A 15,278-nucleotide genomic window follows, 5' to 3' on the forward strand; every position below is an offset into this window, starting at 1 on the left:
CTTGTGTACCTGCAACTTGGTACTACCAACATATTGCAAGCCACAGGGACACTCCAGCACGTAGACCGCAAACTCCGTTTTGCAAGTGAGCAACTTTGTGATCCATCTCATATTCATGTGAAAAGGAGTTCTGTATGATGGTGTGCTTAAACCATATTTGCATGCTTTGCAATTTGTGCAGCGAAAGAAACCCTTTCTGGAGTTTAACCATGTTTTAGTCACCACTATCTCTGGGCTGCTTTTGACTAAGTCACTAGACATGGATCGTGCTTGTCTGAATGTTATATACGGGGCCAGAGTGATTTGCTCCCCAATAACGGCATCGTTGCGAATTAAATTCCAATCGTGTTTGATGATTTTACGTATCGTGCGATGTTGCCGGTTATAGGTTAATATCAACCTGGTAGGTTCTACAAGTTGATTAGACAGGATAGTGGAGGCAACCCAAGTACTTCGAAGGACGTCCGTCCTAAAAAATCTGATTGGCTCTTGTGATTGCCCGATCAATGTCATCTATTGAATAACCCCTAGCTAGAAATCTTTTTCTGCTTGCACTTTGCGCCATCAAACATTCCTCATGCTGACTACAAATACGCCTGATAGGCAAATTTCCGGATAGGGGATGCTACGGATCAGGTGGCCCGGGTGGTGACTGGAAGCATGAAGTACTGAATTCTCAGCAGTGGGTTTTCTATGGAGGCTAGTTTGCAATTGGCCCTCACAGATATAAACCTCCACATCAAGGAATGCGATAGTTTCCTTACTGATGTTTGCCGTAAATTCTAAATTGAGAGTATTGACATTGATTTGATCTATGAAATTTGTTGCCTGTAATTCGGTACCCTTCCAAATTACAAAGAGATAGTCAATAAAACGATACCAGCAAATCACATGAGTCTCGTATCTCAGAGAAAGCCGATCTGAGGACTCGCTCCTCCCACAGCCCCATATGCAAACAAGCACAGCTGGGAGAGAAGCAGGCCCCCATTGCAACTCCCCTGATCTGCTGATACACTTGGTTTTGAAACAGAAAGAAATTGTTCTGCAAGCAGGTACTGATCATTGTTACCAACATTTTGTTGTGATTGCTCATGTGAATAGATTTCGTTCCAAGATAGTGCTCTACTGCCTTTATACCGTCTAGATGGTGGATGCTGGTATAAAGGCTAGTGACATCAAGAGTAATCAGTAAATATTCGGGGTTGCATTTGATATCTTTGATTTTATTTAAGAAATCACTAGTATCACAAATATACAACGGGAGCTGTTTGAAGTGCTCCTGTAGAAAATAATCTACATACCTGGAGGTATTTTCAGTGATACTATTCCTAGCGGAAATAATGGGTCTACCTGGGGGTCTTTCTAATCTCTTGTGCACTTTAGGTATAAGGTATATAGCTGGTATAACAGGATGCTCATTTTTGAGAAATTTTAACTCGTCAATATTTATAAGACCTGCACTTCTCCAAGCAGTCAGTTTTACATAAAAATCACACCACATTTGTTTGACTTTGCCAGTATCACTTCTCCGGTAGCAGCTGTGATCATTAAGCTGTTTAAATGCCTCATCAAGGTATAACTTTCTGGCCCATAGCACAACATTTCCCCCTGTGTCTGCCTGACGTACAATGATGTTACCATTAGTTTGAAGCTTTCTAATGAGTTGGGAATAGCAGTTATTCTGTTGTGTGTATCTGTGCCTAGAATAACCAATGGACTTATACAATCGTTTTAATTCAGTTGTAACCAATTCGGAAAACGTGTCAATATTGTCATGAAGCATAATAGGAGTAAATGTTGATTTGGACTTGAAATGTGTGTTACCAGTCATATTTAAGGCAATCAGTTCGTTGTTATTGTTGCCGGTACTTTCCTCTGCCAGATCTTGGGGATTTTGCAACGTTTTCAGATCAGGCACTCAAATCAGATGTTACTGGCAAAGTCATTTTAGGTTACCTGTCTCGTTGGTTTTTATTGAGTGCATGGTATTTACGTAATTTCATTTTGCGAGTGAATTTAAAGATATCAATCCGCGTCTGGGCATAATTAAAATCACTGGCTCCGCTGTAAGTCAAACCTAATGATAAAACTTGTGTTCGAGGCATGTGGGCTGCTGAATTCATATCTGTGCATAGATCGCCGCCTAGTGTTGGGTCCGGATGTTTGCACGTTGTTGTCCTGGAAGAGTCTTCGAAGTATCCTGAGATAGGTGACTCCTCCCCTGGACCACAGTGCGCATGGGCATCCTCTCCATCCTCAGATTGTTTTTTTCCGCCATTGGGTTCGGATGTGCTTATCTTGACTCAAGTTAGGAAAATTTAGTTTTCAGGCCAAAAGGCCTTTAGTTTTCGTCGGTACTGTTCCCGATCGGTATCGACAGTTTACTTGCTAGTTTAGCGACCTTAACAACTTTTTCGGATCCATTATATCCGACCATCGACCCTACATCGACGATGGAATCGAGGACCCCATTCAAGCGGTGTCCTGTTTGCCACGCGAAATATCCACATATCGACGTCCACCCGGTGTGCAACAAATGCCTCTCACCGGATCACGACGAATCGAAATGTATGGCCTGTGCCCGATTCAGATCCAAGAAGACTCTCCGGAATCGACGAGCCGCGAGACTTGAAGCGCAGCAAGCGGCACCGGCCCCGACCAACATCTTCAGCACCGAGGACGAAGATGTTGAAAGCGTGGAAAACATGCCCTCCAGCCCCGCTTCCGAACACGGTTCCAGATCGGAAGACGTAGATGAAGAGCTTTTTCACAGGGAAGAAGCCGACGATGAGGTAGGAGACTACGATGAGGCCTTAGGGGCCGAAGAAGGTAGCTCTGGTGACGAGCAGGGCCTACCCCTCCAAACGGAGGATATCACAGTGCGTCAGTCTACGGCTCCGGTCGAGGGATCGCCTTCGGGCCTTACCCAAGATCAATCCCGCAGTTCTTCGGCCCCGCCCTCTGGCCCGGCCTCGGACATCCAGCGAGAGCCATTATTACCCAAAAAGACTGGTTTCCCTTCCACGAAACCGAAACCAATCGTCGCACCGGTTCAACAGAAACCGAAAGTGAAACTAACACTGGTCGGCTCGAGGACCACCACACCTTTGACGCCAGCCAAAACCGTCGGCTCCGACCGCACCAAAAGGGACTTCGGTGCCGAACTCGCTGCAGCCGATGTCGGCGCCGACCCAAAGAGAAAAGCCATCGGTACCGCCAAAGCGCCTCGGCCCCCGGCACCGAAACAATCGGCACCGACCACCAAGGTTAAAATGGCCGCTGCATCGCAATCCACCTCGAAAGCAGCGACTACGGTCCAATCATCGACGCCGTCGACAGCTACTACCTCTCCTCGACTCGATGACCCTGTGGCTCCAAAGAAGCCCACTCCTACCTCTACAGAACAACTCGGCGCCAAACAACCGTCGGAGTTCTCGGTGCGACAAGTTGCAGCGTCCTTGCAACGTATCAGAGAAAAGGCAGCCCTCCAGCCCACGTCGGGCTCCGAGCCGAAAAAGGCTTAAAAGGCACCCTCGGCACCATCCAACATCACCTTTGGTTTGCCGCCATCCACGGCGCCGAAACTATTCGAGATCAGAACTCGTGTCACCCAGACAAGGTCCCCATCTACTGCACAATCTCCTACCGGGACATCACCGTCCCACTTCATCGACGCCGACACCGGCAGGCTCATGCTCCGAAAGCGGAAGATCACTTCCGAGTAGGCTTTGGACTCTTACAGGATCCCGCTAAAGCAAAAACTGCCGGCGGAATCGGAACCGGTTCTTTATGAACGCCTCCACACCTCTTACCCAGATCCACAGTCCTTCTCTCCGACGCACTCCGACACGGACGCAATAGAGGACTACATGGGTGACGACACCACCTACCCCAGGGATATGGACCCTGAAGGCCAGCAGGACCCTGATCAAGCTTGGGATGACCCTGTAGACCCAGGTGCCGCTATGGATACACAGAACACGCAGCTTTATGGCGCAAAAACGTCTCCCACAGAGGACACTGCTGCATTCAACGCCCTCATTGAACGTGCCGCAGCCAATCATGGAGTGCAACTCCACTCGGACACAATCGAGGACGATTTCTTGGTGGACACTTTCGCATCCTCAGAGAGGACTGTAAAGACTCTGCCCATGTTGAAAGGTGTCCTCAAGCCAGCAAAGGACATTTTCAAAGAAACCACCAGGGCACGGGTAATAAACCCCAGGATCGAGAAAAAATACAAGCCGGCACCTGGGGACCCTACGTACATTAGAGGCCAGTTACCTCTGGACTCCATCGTAGTTGCTAATGCTCGCAAACGGGCACACTCGCAGACAACTGGTGATGCTCCTCCCCCGGACAAAGAGTCCAAGGTGCTAGAGACCTCCGGCAAAAGGATTGCAGCCCAGGCGGCAAACATATGGCGCATTGCCAATTCACAGGCGCTCCTAGCTCGCTACGATCGCTCACACTATGACACGTTAGAGACCCTACTCCAACATCTACCAGACGAGTACAAAGAGGCAGCGGAGCTCCTCATCAGGGAGGGACAACTTCTCACAAACGCATCCATTAAGTGTGCATTGGATGCCGCCGACACAGCTGCGAGAGCACTAAACACCAGCGTCATGCTACGACGACACGCCTGGTTACGAATCTCCGGATTCAAACCTGAGGTTCAAACTAACATTCTCAATCAGCCGGTCAACCCCGACTACTTATTAGGACCAGAGGTTGACACCACCCTAGAAAAGATAAAAAAAGACACAGACACTGCAAAGTCAATGGGGGCTCTGCAAACGCAGACATTTCGTAGTGGCTCCTTTCGTCGCCCCGGAAATAGAGGAGCGGGTAGAGGACAGGGGTCACAGCAAACCTACAATAAAGGAGGCACACAAAGTACCTACGATAAAAACACCCGAGGTGGATATCGTGGCTCCAGTACAAAGGGCAGAGGACGCGGTTACGGCAATACCAGGTCCTCCCCCAAAAACAAACAGTGACGCCCTCTCCCTTCCCCCCGACCACATAACACCTGTCGGGGGAAGACTCAGCGGTTCCTGTCCACGTGGAATACCATCACCACGGACAGGTGGGTCAAAGATGTTATCCAACACGGTTACTGCCTCGAATTAACCTCCACTCCACCCACAATACCGCCAAAGCACCGTCCTATGTCCTCAGAGCACTTCGCATTATTACAGCAGGAAGTGCTAAGTATGGTGCAAAAAGGCGCAATAGAGGTCGTGCCCGTCCACCAGCAGGGGACAGGGGTGTACTCTCTGTACTTCTTAATACCAAAAAAGGACGGGTCACTCAGACCTATACTAGACCTGAGACCCCTCAACCACTACATTCTCTCAGAGCATTTCCACATGCTCACCCTACAGCAGGTTCTCCCGCTGCTCAGACAGGGAGACTTCCTAGCCACGCTAGACCTCAAAGATGCGTATTTCCACATACCTATACACCCGTCACACAGAAAATATCTCAGGTTCACTATTCAGGGGCAGCACTACCAATTCAAAGTCCTTGACACTCATCCTGGTTGCTCCAACATGGGCACGCCAGCCATGGTACACCACCTTTCTGGAACTTTCCGTGGTGCCGCATCAAAGGCTGCGGATCAAACCCGCGCATTTGACGCAGAACCATGGAGAAATTCAGCACCCAGATCCGCAACAGCTGAACCTGGCGATCTGGCTCCTGAAGTCCTAGAGTTTAGCTACCTAAACCTGCCACCCGACTGTATGGAGATCATTAAAGAAGCTAGGAGACCCACTACCAGAGCTTGCTATGCAGCCAAATGGAAGAGGTTTGTCATTTATTGCAATAACAATGACATTAACCCGCTAGACGCATCCATTCAAAACATAATCTGTTACCTCTTACACCTATACCGATGCAACCTGGCATACACCTCAATACGTATCCATTTAACCGCAATAGCAGCCTATCTCCAAAACAGGCAGCACCTCTCTTTATTCAGAGTGCCTGCCATCAAAGCCTTCTTGGAGGGACTTAAACGAGTAATTCCCCCAAGACACCCACCAGCACCAGTGTGGAACCTCAACTTGGTCCTCACCCGACTGATGGGTCCACCCTTCGAACCTCTCCACTCATGTGAGATTCAATTCCTCACCTGGAAAGTAGCTTTCCTAGTGGCAATCACTTCGTTGAGAAGAGTTAGTGAACTCCAGGCACTAACCATTCAAGAGCCATTCATACAGGTTCACGCAAACAGGGTCGTACTACGTAACAACCCCAAATTCATGCCTAAAGTAATATCGCAGTTCCACATGAATCAAACGATTGAACTGCCTGTTTTCTTTCAGAATCCACAAAATGTCGCTGAAAGAATGCTCCATACACTAGACGTCAAAAGAGCCCTCATGTACTATATAGACAGAACTAAAAGCTTTAGAAAGACAAAACAACTTTTCGTTGCCTTTTCCCCACAACACAAAGGCAACGCCATCTCCAAAGCAGGTATAGCCAGATGGATCGTTAAATGTATTCAAATTTGCTATCAAAAGGCTAAACGCACATTGACGATTCCCCCACGAGCCCACTCAACACGTAAGTTAGGGGCCTCCATGGCTTTCCTGGGAAACATTCCTTTACATGATATATGTAGAGCAGCCACATGGTCCACTATACATACATTTACCAAACACTATTGTGTAGATGTACACTCAAAACAGCAGGCAGCTGTAGGACAGGCTGTTCTCAAAACTCTTTTTCAGACCGCTGCAGCTGGCACTGGTAGCCGCCGCTAATGGGAGGTACTGCTATGTATTCTATGCACAGATATGAATTCAGCAGCCCACATGCCTCGAGCTGAATATGCTACTTACCAGTATGCATCTGTTCTTGGCATGTAGGGCTGCTGACATTCATATCGCCCACCCTCCTCCCCGGCGCCTGTAGCAGCTGCAGCTCTCAGAATTACTGTATAGCATGGTCATCACTTTCTGTATCTACTCCATCACTGCCACAATGGCGAAAAACAATCTGAGGATGGAGAGGATGCCCATGCGCACTGTGGTCCAGGGGAGGAGTCACCTATCTCAGGATACTTCGAAGACTCTTCCAGGACAACAACGTGCAAACATCCGGACCCAACACTAGGCGGCGATCTATGCACAGATATGAATGTCAGCAGCCCTACATGCCAAGAACAGATGCATACTGGTAAGTAGCATATTCATTTTCTGCTGCACTTAGCGGTGTTGATGTAAGATTGATGACTGTTTGGGGGTCGTTCGTTGATTTAAAAGAATCATTCATTTGCGATTCCAGCATTTGTTCTTTTTGTATGCCGCCTTTTTGTTGTTTTGTTTGTCGCCGTTTGTTGCAGAGTCGTCTTTCACGGCGTTTCGTGTCTGTTCGCTGGGTTTGTTTGCATTTCCCATGCGTGGCCGTAGGGTTGACCGTCGATCCTGGCGCAGATAATCCACTTCTTGTGCCAGGGATGGTCGTGGAAACCCCAAACTTGATGCTAGATGATGTTGCTCATTATCTGACTCGCTATCAACTGCTGAGCGAAGATCGGACAAAGGAGACCAGGTTTGTAAAACATCGCTTGTGCTTGCACATATTTGAGGAATGGCTGCTGGTTGCTGACTTGAGGTTCTCAAATAATCAAACTTCTTAGCAAATGTAAATATTTGTCCATTTTGATAGTCAAGTTTGCCTCTTTGGAATTTAAACGCTTTTCGTTTTTTGATTTTCTTCCTCTTTCTTTAAGCGACTGAGCATTTCATCACGATATCATTTTGAATTATCAGATGATTCAATTTTGTCAATTTCGGCGTTCATTTCATCGATTTTGATCTGTAATGCTGCGCGATCGCTCTCTGCATATTTGACCAAGATTCTTACTAGTCGACCAGATGAATCCAAACTACTTTCTGCCCATTCACTGAGCATGTTAGGGTCCGGATGTTCATAGTTCGGCGCGAGCATAATGCGCAAACCTCTAGGTATCCGCCCTACTTCTAAATACCTAGATAGCGATCGGTGCTCCCACCATTTTGCCTGTTCTGCGCGCATAAGTTTCTCCAGTTTTTGCAGAGGTTATGTTAGAGTCTGTATATACTAGTCCACTCATTCCCACATATAAATATATGTATGTGTGTGTATATATGTATATATCCAATTACCACTCAAAGGTGCATTGCGGCACCGAAAGGAGAGACGAACAACTGTTCTTGCGCTGATACTGCCAGCCGCAGTCGTGATTTATTGATCCATCAGTCTAGTGCAAAACTCAAAAATGACGCCTTGCTCATATGTATGTATGTCTGTCTGTCTGTCTGTCTGTCTGTCTGTAGGAATGGACTGGTGTATATATTTTTTAGAATTGCTGAGTAGTTTGTATCTTGGTATCTCAAAACGCTCAGTTTTGGTCCTTGCTTACAGCCTTTTAATCAGAGACATTCTGCCTGCTGTACAGTTTTCTGGGCTTTTTGTGTTACTAAATACAAAAGTTTTGCTTAGGGAAAGCCTATTTGGCCATAGTGCAATATTACGAGTGCAGACTGTAGACCGCTTGGGACCAAGGAGAAGAAAAGCCAGCACATCCCGGGAGTAGTCCATGTTGTCACTCCTTAATCAAGGTGCCCATTCACCCGGTACCAAGCTATAAACAATACCACTGCAAAGGTTTTGCATCGACAAACCAGATTCACAATTGGGAAGAGCACCCTCTTTTGTCAAATCAGTTGAGAAGAAAAGTTCAACAGTCCAGTTCCAGTATTCCTTCTTTATTTATATTCACTACTGTACCAAAACAGGCAACACTTTTCGTTCCTTTTATAGAGCTTCTTCAGTTCTGTGAATAAAATAAATACAATATATATTTTCTGTACGGCAATACAATTAAAAACCATGCATATATAAAAAAGACCATCTTATTTCCAAAAGGAACAGGCATGACCATCTTTTTTTTTTTTTTTTTTACATTGAACGACATCCCACACAGTTAATTAGAATATAGAATATACTCCTTTCAGTGTCAACATAGTTATATACATCTCATAAATCTCAATTATGATGTAAAAATACAATGCGGATCCCACAAAATTCATAACCGAAGTATAGTAGTTTCAGAACAACATACCGAGAGAGGGTATTGGTTCATCACATGAAAATGGTTGTACCTGAAATTCCCTTCCAATTCCATTTTTTATGCAGTCGCATGGTTATTAAGCTACAATAAATATATAACATTGGTCTACAGAGATTCTATTGTGTAATCAACTAAAAAAAAGGCGTATCCTGGAGGGGAATATATCAAAATATATGCTCCTAACAATTGTAATAAGGTAAACTTTCAAAGTCTAAGCTCGTAGGATTATAAAAATAAGATAACACATCTCTACTTCAATCGAGTCCTATAGAACAGTATACATAGGTACTTTTGTGTGCATCCCTAGGCAGCGATGGTCCTATATTTCAATCCTCGTGCTGTAATCAAAAAGAGGGAGGCACCATATTGGAAAGAAATGTTGTGGAACACACCTACTTCCCCAGGGTGTATAGGCGACAATAAAGCAAACTGCATCATTCATATCTCCCAAGTCAAAATGCATATCGCCATGTTGCAAAGGAGGGCCAACCTTCCCACATTATGCATGAAATATCGCATGTATGCCATAAACCGGTTCTACTGTCTTCACCCGACGTGCTGTAATCCTAAACGAAAGCGGCATTTTAATAAGGAATGGTGTGGAACAAACCTACTTCCCCTTAATATATGGGCAGCATTGAATATGACTGTGTCATTTAGATCTCCCACCACACACAGCCGAGTCGAAATGCGGAGCACAATGTTGCAAAGGAGTACAAAAAAGGATTAACCATCCCAAAGTATACACCAAACATTACGGGCACACTCGTCCATAACCCATCTCCACCTGAGTAGTCTATGCAACCAGACATTTCCCGGAATCAGTTTTCAGCCTTGACAATTCCACTTGCATCACTCGATCATCGAATGTGCAATGTATACTGCACAAGATACACGGCGTAAGCATCGCCCTCCACAGAAAACCATGGCTTACCTTACCTGCATGTGCCCCGAATGCCCCACACAAATCTGTCGGCAAAACTGAACCCGCCCTATTTTGACTTTTAAATACCTTCCAATCATTTCATTCAAACCACATACTTCTAGCTCAATCTGTGGGCGCCATATTGGAAAGGAGCATTGTCAAAGAATCTTACTGAGCCACAATATATCTAAAATTAATTATGCACAGTAAACCTCAACATGCCCATATCGATATTCATTTTTCTATTATATTGGAGCCCACATCTGCAACAAAAGTAAGCAGAAATCAGATTTTTTAAATATCTGCTATACGATTATTCATAAGCAGGAATGACCATACCGATGTCATTCATGTCCCTAGCCGAACGAGACGAAAATGGTGCACCGTGTGGAATTGGAAGAAAGAATAAAGTTTCTCTCTCCAATTTCAACTGCAACCATGTGTGTTCTCCACTTGCATCATAATCCATGTGTACCTCAACCACATAAAGACATATCAACATATGTAGTCATTCCAGTCTAAAATCAACGTACCTCACAAAATCACCCAGTCAATACAGCGTGTAATCATCCCAAGCATATAATGCCAAAGCGAAAACTGAGGCATCATAAAGAATATTCTATACTCAGGAATCTAGTGCCTTAATTTAAGCTTGCATCATGCCTGCATCTATCATATTAATATTATATTTCATACGGGCTGGACCAACGGGTGTCATCTTGAAGTAAAGTATTTACCTTGAAATTCAAGCCTACCACAATCCACACGTAATCATACTTCAGTGAATTATTCCCAAACCAGCTGTCATAAGGAATGATGTTTCAAGGACTAGCCTAGTGACATATCAGTATAAAAATATATTCCAAACCCCAAGAACGAAGGGATGTTGTTGCCACCTTATACCCTGTCCGCCATAACCTATATCTCTGAGGGTAAGCCGATATAGCCAGGCTTATCATAGGTTCATACTTACATCACCAATTGCATAACTAGTCCACATATGATTACATATGATTACAGAAAATTATGTAATTAGATATCAGCATTATGTCCTAACTTACTAACTCGCAAATGTCCTCTTTATTATTATTATGCAAATTTATAAAGCACATGGCTACCCCAAAGGGGGTTCCCTGTGCTAGTAACAACAGAAAAGACTGAAGTAGAAGGATTCGAAAAGCCATGACTTAAGGAGTTGCTTAAACTTATCTAAAGATTTAGAGCACCTAAGCAAGGCAGGCAAAGAATTCCAAAATTTGGAGCCCAGATACGAGAAGGAGTTACCACCTTGCAAAACCTAGGGACCACCACAAAGTTCAGATTGCTAGGGCGGAGTGGCTGATTGGGCCAATATGGCGACACCAGGGACCTAAGGTAAAGCAGTCCAGATTTAGACAAAGCTTTAAACATATAGTATAATGCCTTAAATTGACTCATTTGCAAATTGGGACCAACGTAGCTACCGAAGAAGATGAGAGACTGAGGAATGCTTAGGAAGATGATATAGCAACCGAGCTGCCTAATTCTGAACAGCTTGTAGTTGCCTAAGTGCAACTTTCCATACCCAAAAGTAAAGAATGTTCCCATAGTAAAGGCTACAAATGATCAGTACCTGTACTACGTCCTTTGGGCTGAACAGGAAGGAGCCAAAGAAGTTTTTTTAGCCACCTCAGGACGCCCAAACAGGAGGAGGCTACCTTGGTGGTCTGTTGGTCTATCATGCGCTTGCCATCCAACCAGAAGCCCATGTTCTTAACTACCCGAGCAGGAGAAGCAGCGCCCACCCCAGATCTCCAGGCCAGCAGTGTGGGCCCCAAAGAGGCAGATGATTACCGACCAGTAGAATTTCGGACTTGTTCCCATATAACTTTAGGCAATTACTTTTAATCAGAGTCGCCATACTAGTAAGGACAGGAGTCATGAGTAACTGAACTGTGATCATCATTGGGAACTAAAGATGCAATGATTTGGGTATCATCCGCATTGGAAAACAATGGAAGACCGCAGCCTTCCACTATGGCTGCCAAAGGTCGCATCTTGATGCTAAACAAGGGCTCGAGGCAAAGCCCTGAAGCGCCCCAGAAAATATTGTGTATGAGCTGGAGGTATGTGATTTAGTAGAGACTTGGAAGGAGGGGTTTTGCAAAAAGGAACATGGCCAGGCCTTGGATACTCTCATCTGCCAGCCTTTGAAGAAGCACCTGGCGCGAGACAGTATTGAAAGCTGCACGTAGATCTGAAAGAATCCGAGCTGCTGCGCCGCCCCTATCTAGCTGCAGTCTAAGCTGTTTGGTGACCCCCCCACCAAGGTAGTGTTGGTGCTTGATTAAGCAAAACGCAGGAGGCAGAGTATCTAGTAGTGAACTTTATTTAATAGAATTCAATAGAGAAACAAGGAGAAGAAACAATAGAGGCGGAGGTTCTCAGACCTTATAGAAGAGATGACATTCATGTCAATGTAAATGTCCAGTATTTGTAAAGCGCAAACAATTACCCGAGGGTGTCAAGGCGCTGGGGCCGTCGTGAAGATTAAGCGAGCTATTCCCAGAGTCACACGGTGCAGGGCTGATCTGCTGCCGGCACCGGGCATCGAACCGTGAGCCCCTGAGTTCCGGAGTCAGTCGCCACACTTTTTCCACAACTTTCACCATCTGCATATAATATACATATGACGTGCAACACCATCTAGCACACACAGATATACTTGAGTGGAAAATGAACGAACTATAAATTGGTTAAAAATGACAATCATAGTTCCATTCAGGCACGTGAAAAAGTGAGGTTAATTATTGGAGGAAGCCAAAGCACCACATTAACTCCTGGATCCTCTGGTGACCCTAAGATCACTAGATGATGGCTTCTACCCGCTGTATCCTATGCATTTAAAAATACTGTATTTTTAATTTAAAAATGAATACACTGTAACGGCATCGGCTCTGTGATGACCACGTGGTGCGTGGCCCTGTGGTTCTCTCCCTGAGCAGCGAAGCAGTTTGATTTATTTTGGGTGCAGGAGTGAGGAGAAATGTCAGTGTTTGTAACCAGAATAGAATTACATAACCCCGGGCCTGGTCAGCGAATCTGACTGAATTTTAGTGGAAAACGAGTGTTCTCCAGTACAATAAGTTATTTATCAACGCTTATAATAGCAGTGAAACAAATGACAAGGCTATGCTCAATTGTCACCTTTCGGTCATCTTTGCCTCCCTTCTGTAATCCCGCCACTGAGCAGATGACATCCCCTCTGACGCCGAGGCCGAGGAGCGGCTGCACCACTTGGAATCGGAGGAGCTGAGGCCGGATGCGGGGGAGGTCGCTGCTGCGAACCTTGCAGGAAGAAAAGGTAACCGCCATTTGAAGCGTCCGGACGCGGACTGCTTGCCAGTATTTTATTTCTTCTATATTGTGGGTATCCTATGTAAATGTGACAAACAGGATGTAAAATATTATTGTATATTTAACCTTAACTTTTAGCATCAGATATTGAATCTACTATTTTCGAGAATCCAGAAAGAGGGGCAGGTAATTGGAGGACCTACACTTATACAGGCGTTTTCCAGATTTCTTTAAAATCTTTGTTGAGAAACTCTTTAAAAAAACAAAACTGCTTATCCAGGTAAAGTAATCTGTTACCTAATAAGTATCATATAAATTTGGCTATCAACCTTGCACATTCGCAAGAATCCGAGCACTTTAAAAATGTTGCTAATATTGACATAGTTTAACTTGACAACTGCAACTGTGCCACTCTTTGTTTTTACTGAAGGTTCAGCGATTAAATACCAGCTAAGCATTAGTCCAACTAACTTATTTTTTAAATGAATTGCGAATGTGTATGTAGGTCTGTGGTGCCATTCCTAGCGGTTAAATTATTGTAATTGATATATATCAGTTGTTCAACTAAAAAGATAAAATAGCATCGGACAGAGCGGAACCCCATCAAGTGTCAGTTTAGAGCCATTCCAGATGGTGTTCCATTAATAGAGGTTATAAATTGACTTTCAGTGGTATGGTTGTAGGAAAGTGTAGGACCTGCTTTCATGGTTACCCCCGCTTTTTGCTGGTGTTATACTGTTTCTGACCAGTATGGCTGGGCTCCTGCTAATCAGGACCCCGGTCACTCTGCTCTCTCCCTAAATTTGACACTGGTAAGCACTTTGGTACCTCCATAATTGGCTACTGGTGCACCAAGGGCATAGTGAAGAGAGATTGATGATGTGCGGTGGTATGACAGGTTAGAATGTTTATGTGGTACACGAAGAAATATGGGGGACATATCACTTGGTTTGACATATGATTTATTCTCTGAAGTACTTAAATATAGTCATGTAATGATCATCGATATCAACTGAAAATATACTTGAATATTCAAATCAATGTACATTTTTAAATGTTTTTATACTTTTCGTGCATTTGAAAAAGGATAAAAAAGCAAATTATGTAATAAAATCATAAAAAGACGAACAATATAATGAATAAAGGTTTTGGAATGTTGAATGGATATAAAGGGAGGCCCCAAAGAGCTCTAGTTAGCCTTTGGATAGCATTATAGGTCGTTGGGGAGGTTTTGATAGTTTTTGATGTGCAGCATGTATTATGCCACCTATGAGAGACCACTCAAACTGTGACTGTGTCAATGGGTGCTTGCACCCCTCACCGCAGATATAAGTTTCCTTATATCTACACTTAAAACGTATGTCACCCCTATGGCAGGCTCTTCAGTCCTGAGGGAAGGATGCTTGGTTATGAGTGTGAAGGTGCCCCTTCATGAGCAGGGCCCCTCTACTAACCCCAGAGTTGATTCTCCAGGCTTTATAAGTAGTCAGCCATTTATTACATATAATGGACATCAAGTCAAATTCAAGATGTCTAACTATATATTGGCTGCACCAAAACCAGTCATATTTGGTATCAAACATGTTGGAATCCTACCCCAACGCGATTCCAGTGTTGGGTGTAGAATCCCATGTACTGGGGGGCTCCTATAGGGTGCCCCCTGTATTCCCATTACCAGCCTTTCAGGGTCTAACAGCAAGCTAGTGCTGCTGCTGACCACAGACATGGTTCTTTCCTCCTCCTGCTGCTGAGCTCGAGCAGGGGAAGGCAGCACAATAGGTTTCCTGCCATAGGGAGGTGGGACTGCTTTTAAGGGCACATTTGGTGCCCTCCTTGCATACTCAAGTTTCAGCGAGTTCAGGGAGCCGTTGTCTCTTGCTCTGG

General features: G+C 44.9%; 1 protein-coding gene across 32 annotated transcripts in view; it reads left to right on the forward strand.

Moving 5' to 3' along the window:
• The window catches only part of MICAL3 (microtubule associated monooxygenase, calponin and LIM domain containing 3), a 1,875,796-nt gene that overhangs the window by 1,430,963 nt on the left and 429,555 nt on the right, over nucleotides 1–15,278 (forward strand). For all 32 annotated transcript variants that reach the window (XM_085652129.1, XM_085652139.1, XM_085652136.1 and 29 more), the window contains one exon: nucleotides 13,291–13,401. In XM_085652129.1, the coding sequence (XP_085508255.1) occupies nucleotides 13,291–13,401 (111 nt within the window). The remainder of the gene's footprint in view (nucleotides 1–13,290; nucleotides 13,402–15,278) is intronic.

This window comes from Triturus cristatus, chromosome 4_1 (genome assembly GCF_964204655.1).
Source record: "Triturus cristatus chromosome 4_1, aTriCri1.1, whole genome shotgun sequence".
Classification (NCBI taxonomy): Eukaryota; Metazoa; Chordata; class Amphibia; order Caudata; family Salamandridae; genus Triturus; species Triturus cristatus.